An 8,823-nucleotide genomic window follows, 5' to 3' on the forward strand; every position below is an offset into this window, starting at 1 on the left:
TGACCTATGAGCACCCATTACCATTTTGTCCTGGATATTCATTATGCACCCATTAGAAAATGTAGATAATATTGAAGTTTATATGTCTTTCTGGACCATGTAGCAACACAATTTATTAATGAGACATGATCATTCAGTGCCCTTAATTCTGTATCCACCATTTTCCAAGGTGGCTGATTCATGAATGGGGATCTGCTACAATTCATGAGGTTTTTTTTTTTTTTTTTTAGTAAAATTTTTATTCAAGTTTTACAAGAAAAAAGGATAACAGTGTGCATAGTAATAGAAAAAAGAATATATATATATGAATAAACAGTACCTTAACCACCTACCAAACCCTCTACCCCCACTTTGAATGACTTCCATTAATGTAACTCTTAGGAAAATTCCCATAATCTTTTTGTTACCCGTTTTGGTATGTATTCATTACAACCCTTTCGTGAGTATTGAACAGTCTGCTTTTGCCATATTTGTCCAATATACAAAGGCCTTTTCCCATTGTTTCTTAAAAAATCGATATCTTTGCCTTGTATAGAATTGGTTAGTTTAGCTAAATTTATATAGTCCAAGAGTTTAATTCTCCAGTCTCTTTTATACAACTTATTGTCCCCTCTCCAAGATTTAGCTATTATTATCCTGGCTGCAGCAAAACTATATTGGCAGACAATTTTGTCCTCCTTCATTAAATCTTTTGGTAACAAACCTAATAAACCGTATTCTGGTTTTCTTTTATGTTGCCTTGTATCAGATTTTGCGTTTTCATTAATATTGATTTCCAAAAAATTTTAACCCCTTTACAGGTCCACCAAACATGGAAGAACGTACCTTTTTGTTTTTTACATCTCCAACATATGTCAGACAATACCTTATCCATCTTTCCTAGCAGAACTGGTGTAGTATACCACCTGTAAAACATTTTATACATGTTCTGCCTTATACTGCTAGCAATGATAAATTTAAACTCCTTTGTCCAGAGCCTTTCCCAGGAATTAAGTATCTTCCCTAATGCTTCAACAGCTGCCCCTGAACATAGAGGTTCCATTTAACCAGCAATGATAGACCACTTTTTGTTGAATTTGTCTGGTCCCTTTTTAAATAAGACTGCCCTGTTTATTATAGTTAAAAAAAACAAAACCTTAATACAGTATTTCAATGCTGAAGTTGCACCACTGACCTATGAGCACCCATTACCATTTTGTCCTGGATATTCATTATGCACCCATTAGAAAATGTAGATAATATTGAAGTTTATATGTCTTTCTGGACCATGTAGCAACACAATTTATTAATGAGACATGATCATTCAGTGCCCTTAATTCTGTATCCACCATTTTCCAAGGTGGCTGATTCTTGAATGGGGATCTGCTACAATTCATGGGTGAAGGCACTCAGGGAGACTCGTTTTGGAAGCACCCGGTTATTAATTTTGTCTGCTCATTACCTTTAGCCAGTCCTGGCTACTTCTAAACCCCAGGCTTTTCTTCTTTGTTCTGGCACATGACATGAAATTTGCTGGCATACACATTTCAAGATGAGGCCTGGAACAGAGCTAGCAGTTTTGCAAGGAGGAAATGAGCATGTATAGGAAATACACAAAGCATAATGGGATCCAGAAGAATAGATATTAAACGAAAGGAACTTGGACAAGGGTGTGAATCAGAATAAGCCTCACAACTACCCCAAATATCCTGATCTAAACACAGGTGGACTGTAGTCTGTGCACTACATCTTCTCTGAAAACCAGTACACTCTACTTAAATTGTCCATAAGCGCAGCAGAAGAACAGGAGAACTGGTTGGAGCTCTCACAAGATTTGTTGTTTGTAACAATCCTTGTGGTCAAAGCTCGGCTCATGACCTGAGTTCGATCCCGATGGAAGTCGGTTTCTGGTAGCCGGCTCAAGGTTGACTCAGCCTTCCATCCTTCCGAGGTTAGTACCCAGCTTGCTAGGGATAAAGCGTAGACGACGGGGGAAGGCAATGGCAAACCATCCTGTAAACATAGTCTGCCTAGTAAATGTTGTGATGTGACGTCACCCCATGGGTAGGGTTGCCAGGTCCCTCTTCGACACCAACAGGAGGTTTTTGGGGTTGAGCCTGAGGAGGGTGGGGTTTGGGGAAGGGAGGGACTTCAATGCCATAGAGTCCAACTGCCAAAGTGGCCATTTTCTCCTGGTGAATGGATCTCTACCAGCTGGAGATCAGCTGTAATAGCAGGAGATCTTCAGCTGGTACCTGAGGGTTGGCAACCCTACCCATGGGTCAGTAATGACCCAGTGCTTGCACAGGGGACTACCTTTACCATTTTAGCAATCCTTGTACGAATTGAAACACTAAAATTACTCCTTGTTGGCTGCTTTTGCTAAATACAAATGATTGGTGAGGGCTAGAGCATCAGCTTGATGTGCAGAATGTCCTAGGTTCAATCCCTAGAACCTCCAGTAAAAAGGATAAGGTAACAGGTGATGTGAAAAACCTTGACCGAAGACCCTGGAGAGCCTCTAAGTAGACCTAGAAGGACTGACAGTCTGATTCAGTCTGATTCAGTATAAGGCAGTTCATGTATTTTTCATGTGTCCATGCATTTTTTATTATTTTGTTTATTTAAAACATCTTTTAGCTGCCTTTCTCCCTTGAAGAACTCAAGGCGGCTTATGATATAAATCAATATAAACAACACAACAAACAATGATAAAACCTATTAAAGCCACAGATTAAAAACTCCAATCAGGACTGCCGATAATAAAAGCTAAATCAATCAAAAGGCAGTCCTAAATAAAACTGTCCTGAAGGTCGACAATGAGGGGGCCAGGCGCCCCTCCCTGGGGAGGTTGCTCCATAATTGTGGGGCTGCTACTGGAAAGGCCCTCTCCCGTGTACCCACCAAATGAGCTTCTTTAATTCGTGAGACAGTCAAGAGGGCATCTCTCCATGATCTTAATTCCTGGGCAGGAACTTAGAGGAGAAGATGGTCTTTCCGATTCCATGCTCTCAAGCCATGTAAGGGATTTAAAGGACAAAACCAACACCTTGCATGACATCTTGTGATCATTGCATCCTATCTTTTCTGTGTGCACCAGATACCGCACAACTTTGGATGCAATTTCAAAAGCAAATGAAAGAAAACCATGCAACCTGTATATTCCATTGCTCCATATGTACATTGTAATTTCATTAAACATTGCCATTGTCATTGAAGTGCTGCGTTGATGCAACCGTTGCGCTACTGCTTGCACTACGTATATTTTCCTTTCCGCTCATGCATTGCTGGATCCAAGCCAGTGGGGGTCATACTGAACCACACCCCAGAGTGCTATATTGGTATGAGGAAGTGAATCTCGGGCCCACACACTCTCCACCCATGCATATAGAATATATTTTTATAAATAGATGCCTCCATTCACACCATCATACGTGTAAGAAAAAGAAGAAGAGTTGGTTTTTATATGCCCACTTTCTCTATCACTTAAGGAAGAATTAGGGTTGCCAGGTCCCTCTTCGCCACCAGCGGGAGGTTTTTGGGGTGGAGCCTGAGGAGGGCGGGGTTTGGAGAGGGGAGGGACTTCAATGCCATAGAGTCCAATTGCCAAAGCATCCATTTTCTTGAGGTGAACTGATCTCTATCGGCTGGAGATCAGTTGTAATAGCAGGAGGTCTCCAGCTAGTACCTGGAGGTTGGCAACCCTAGGAAGAATCAAAACGGCTTACAATCACCTTCACTTATCACAAGAGACACCCTCTGAGGTAGGTGGGGCTGAGAGAGCTCTAAGAGAACTGAGACTAGCTCAAGGTCACCCAGCTGGCTTCATGTGGTGGAGTAGAGAAACCAAACCGGTTCACCAGATTAGCCTCCACCGCTCATGTGGAGGACTGGGGAATCAAACCTGGCTCTCCAGATCAGAGTCCACTGCTCCAATAATAATAATAATATAATTCCTTTGATCCCTGTCCCTGGTAAAAATTACATAAGTGTTTTATTCATGGTTGCTTAACCCTCCTTTATTCCCGGTTTCAGCCAGGATCAAATTTTTGGGTATGCACGTTACTTCATTCCTTGGAAGCTCAACGCTGCTTCAACGCAAAATGAACCCGGCTTTTCCCATTCCTCTTCTGGCCCCTAATTAAACCGTGGATCCTGGCTCATTCTGGAATCACTGAGCAAGCGTACAACTTTCTCGGGCTGACCACCCTTTTCCAAACTCCTCTTTAAGGCAGCATTCTGATAGCCAAATAGGGGAAGCACAGAAGATTGGCTTCTCTCACAGCCAATCACAAAGCAGTATGTAAAGAGGCGGGAATTCAAGTGCTTCCTGCTACCTCTGAGATCTTTCTGAGCAAAAGAAAGGCTTTTTTAAAACAAGGTTTGGATTTCTCCCCCCCCCCCTTCTTTCAGATTGCTCCGTTTTTTTTTTTTGTTCTTAAAATGCTCTTTAATGTGGCAGTTGGGTTTGGGGAGAAGGAAATCATCTCTCACGAGGTAAGCCAATTACAGAGCAGCATTTAAAGGGGTGGGACTTGATTTGAACTTGGGAGACTGCTTTTCTGTATTCATGCCTCCATTAGCACACAGTTTCGTCCCGTTTCCCCCAACCCAGGTTTCTTTGATCCTGGCTGAAACGGGGAATAAAGGAGGTTAAAGTGACCATGCATAATGGAATTAAGTAGGTTTTAAATAATATACAGTTGCTGGTGTGAGACTGTGCTTGTTATTGCCACCTTGTATTTTTGAATTTTTGAATTAGATTTAGTGGCATCTGGCCCATTCAAATCTGTGATTTGAAATGTTGAAGATTTGGGGTTGATACATAGGAGAACCGGCAAGCTGATGAAGAGGACAAAACACGTTTAAATCTAGAGGCACGTACTTGCTGGCTTTGTCTCTCACACCTACTTGACACAGATGACCTTGTCAGTGTTTTGGGATTTTTTACTACAGTAAAAGGAGAGTCTCCACGGATTTCGAGTCCACGCACAAATGTTCATCTGAGCACTGCAGGGTTATTTGAACCTACATGGACTTTTGTGTTTACCTGTGGTCTAAAATTATTTGGACTTGAATTCTATAATAGTTGTTTATGTATTGTGGTTATGAGTGATGTGTGGGCATGAGGTTAATGCCTTTATAGCTTTAGCTTTGTAAGTTTCCTTTGGTTTATGAAGACTTTGAGTAAAGTATTGTTACGTTAGAAATTGAGCCTTCGTGCTGCCCTTCTTTGATTAGTTCTATCTGATTATCACAGCATAGGTTTTCTTGATCTGTTATTAACTTCCAGATACTATCTGGCGATCCCCTGCTATTATAACTGAAAATTGATCAGCTGGAGAGCTGATAGAGATCAATTTTCCTGGAGAAAATGGCCTCTTTGGCAATTGGACTCTATGGCGTTGAAGTCCCTCCCCTCCCCAAACCCCACCTTCCCCAGGCTTTGCCCCGAAAATCTCCCACTGGTGGCGAAGAGGGACCTGGCAACCCTAACTGCTACCCTCTTAACCTCCTTCCAAGGAGCATCTGAGAGGCCACTGTCGGAACCAGGATGCCAGATCTTTGGTCTGATCCATTTTCAAAGTTGTCACAGCCATATGTTGTAAGTCTCATTAGTACTGTCTATTTGGGAATGTAGAGGGGACAAGAATCCAAATGAGGAGAACACAAATTTGGAATTTTGTGATGAAATTTAAGAGAATTTGCTCGGGCACCTCCCTCCACAGTTCATTTGGCCGGCATGTAAATCTTCTCCTGGTAAGAAATGAGATGCTTTTTCATCCAACGGCATCATTCCATAGCCAATGTCAGTTTCAGCACTCCCAGAGCTTTACAGATGTTAACACCCTTGGCATGGGAAATGATTCCACATTATCTGAGTCATCAGACAGGAAGGGAGACTCTTGAAAATATCTGTTTGAAAATATCTCCAGTTAGTGACATAAGCTCCTCTCTTGTTATCTACGGGATGTCAGCACCCTTGCTAAAAATACACAGACTTTAGTTCCTCTTGCTAATCTGGACATCTGGTAGTTTCTGTGGGTTTTTTTCTTTCTTGTTTTTGGGGGGATGGGGTGGTTCTAGTGCTAATTAATATCTCTCCTCCAAAGGAAATAGGGAACTTCCAACACCACTCAAGAAAAGGGAACATAGGCCTTTTGTGCAGGGACGTTTCTTTGCTGTCACCCCTGCCGACTGCTTTGGGGCTTCCTTTTGATTACGCATGCCTTTTTCATCTGCTGGAGGTCGCCTCGCTCTCCCTGCACGTTTTACCCATGTTTTCCAGATGCTGTTTTAGCCAGAAGCTTGAAAATGCAGTCAAAACGCATGGGGAGTGAGGCAACCTCTGATGGGTGGAAAAGACATCCATAATCAAAAGGAAGCCCCGAAGCAGTTGGCGGTAGGGTTGCCAACCTCCAGGTACTAGCTGGAGATCTATGACAACTGATCTCCAGCCGATAGAGATCAGTTCCCCTGGAGAAAGTGGCTGCTTTGAAAATTGGACTCTACGGCATTGAAGTCCCTCCCCTCCCCAAACCCCGTCCTCCTCAGGCTCTGCCCCCAAAATCTCCAGGTATTTCCCAACCCAGAGCTGGCAACCCTAGTCAGCAGGGGTGACCATGGGGAAACGTCGCTGCACAAAAGGCCATATTCTATTTTGTTTTAAGCATGCCCTTTGATTATGCAAAACGATCCTTCCTCACTAGGCCTCTGAGGACACTTTTCTGTCCCTGTTCTGCTGTGGAAGCATACATGTTTTAATAGTTGTATGTTCTGGGTTTCATACAACAACCAGTAGCTGATCATGTGTTTCTCAGAGGCCAAAAGGAAGGTGTGGTGTAGTGCTTAAAGTGCCAGACTCGGATCTGTGAGACTAAGGTTTAAATCCCCGACTATGCCATGGAAGCTTGCTGGGAGACCTTGGGCCAGCCCACACAGTCAACCCAACCTACCTCACAGGGCTGTTGTGAGGATAACATGGAGGAGGGAAGAACGATGTAAGCTGCTTTGGATTCCCATTGGGAAGTAAGATTGGGAACGAATGTAGTAAATAAATAAAGGAAAGCCTTCGTACAAGAAAAATGTAGTAGTCTTTGTATGAACTATCCTGGAGAATAGTTCTTCATGGAATCAACCATTGGTTGTTCTGTTTTCAACAGAATGGTTTCCATTTTAGTTTCTTCTTCCAGAAGCACAATCTAATACCAGTTAGCCACACCCGGTACTCTCTAAGCATCCCACACTAGGACGTAACCAAAAAAACCTTAAACATAATGGCCAGAACAATGTGTTTTCTTCTTCCCTCCGCTTCTTGTTCTTTAACATCTGGCCTGATGAAGAGTTCTGCAGAACTCAAAAGCTTGTGTGAACAACTGCATTATATTACTTTGGTTGGTCTTAATAAAAAGTATTGCTGTGGTTCTTGGTTTTGCATTTTGCTATGGACCGGTCAGTGTCTGACATCCTATTTTTAAAAATGTCTTCTGAACAGGATTCTTCCAGCCAGCCTGACCTGCCTTCTGAACGTGCTCACCTCCAATCAAAATGCACAACAATAGTTCATTGCAAAACTGCACGGATCCCCCGACAGATTTCCACACCTCCCTCTACGCCGCCACCTACACAATCATCTTTGTCCCCGGACTCCTAGCCAACAGTCTTGCCCTCTGGGTTTTGTGCCGCTTCATCAGCAAGAAAAGCAAAGCCGTCATTTTCATGATCAACTTGGCGGCGGCCGACTTAGCGCATGTTTTCTCTTTGCCTTTGCGCATGTACTACTACCTCAACCACAGGTGGCCTTTCGGGAGCTTCCTCTGCCAGGTGTGCTTCTACCTCAAGTACCTCAACATGTACGCAAGCATCTTCTTCCTGACCTGTATCAGCATCCAGCGGTACCTCTTCCTGCGCCACCCTTTCAAAGCCAAAGCCTGGAAGCGCAGGTACGATATCGCCATCAGCGCTGCCGTATGGATGGGGGTGGGGGCCGCTTGCTTGCCTCTCCCAATCCTCAGGAGTTCCGATTTATCCAATGACACCAGCACTTGCTTTGCGGACCTTGGGATGAAGCAGGTGACGGTCGGAGCCTCGGTTGCCTTGGTGGTAGTTGCTGAATTTGCTGGGTTCGTGGTCCCCCTCGCGCTCATCATTTACTGCACGTGGAAAATGAGACAATCCCTGCAGGAGTTCCACACCCCCTTGCAAGCCACCAGTGAGAAGCGGAAAGCTTTGCACATGATCTTGGCCTGCGCCGCGGTGTTCTTTGTATGCTTCACGCCCTACCACGTGAACTTCCCCATATTTATGATGGTGAAACGGGAAGCCATCCTGGACTGCGCTGTGCGGCACAGAGCTTTATACTTTCACCCCGTTTCTTTGTGCTTGGCGAGTCTCAACTGTTGTCTGGATCCGATTCTCTACTACTTCACAACGTCAGAGTTCCAGGACAGGCTCCTCTGCTGTAACAAAGCCGCCATCTTGAAGCGTCTCACCAACCACGACAGCAACAGCGCAACGTCATCAGCTGGGGAGAGAAGTGACAGTCACAAAAATAAAAGCATTTTAACGGCCTACTTTTGGGCTCGGCGGCCGCACAGGTTTGAAAGAGACAGCATGGAGTCTCCTCTGTCTTGTTAACAGAGGGCTGGCTCGCACATGAATGTCCTTTGTTTGTTCTCACACTGTTTACTCGACAGATAATCACTCTCAGCTCAGTGTCTGAACATTGAAAAATGCAGCAATGTGAAAGATTCCTAACTGTGGTGACTCACACAACTAATCATTTAATGCTACAAGCAGTGAGGGATGCACACAGACATGTGAACCAGTCCGGAGGATATGTTT

At 43.9% G+C, this 8,823-nt stretch overlaps 1 protein-coding gene across 1 annotated transcript; it reads left to right on the plus strand.

Annotated features, from left to right (window-relative positions):
• The first annotated feature begins 7,527 nt into the window (after nt 1-7,527).
• Nucleotides 7,528-8,616, plus strand: LOC130485817 (putative P2Y purinoceptor 10). Its single transcript, XM_056858962.1, has one exon. The coding sequence runs from the start codon at nt 7,528-7,530 to the stop codon at nt 8,614-8,616; it is 1,089 nt and encodes a 362-aa protein (XP_056714940.1).
• The last annotated feature ends 207 nt before the right edge of the window (nt 8,617-8,823 follow it).

This window comes from Euleptes europaea, chromosome 13 (genome assembly GCF_029931775.1).
Source record: "Euleptes europaea isolate rEulEur1 chromosome 13, rEulEur1.hap1, whole genome shotgun sequence".
NCBI classification, from domain to species: Eukaryota; Metazoa; Chordata; class Lepidosauria; order Squamata; family Sphaerodactylidae; genus Euleptes; species Euleptes europaea.

Bases quoted from the DNA above. Each gene is read 5' to 3' on its own strand.
- LOC130485817 (XM_056858962.1), top strand. From the start codon at position 7,528: ATGCACAACAATAGTTCATTGCAAAACTGCACGGATCCCCCGACAGAT.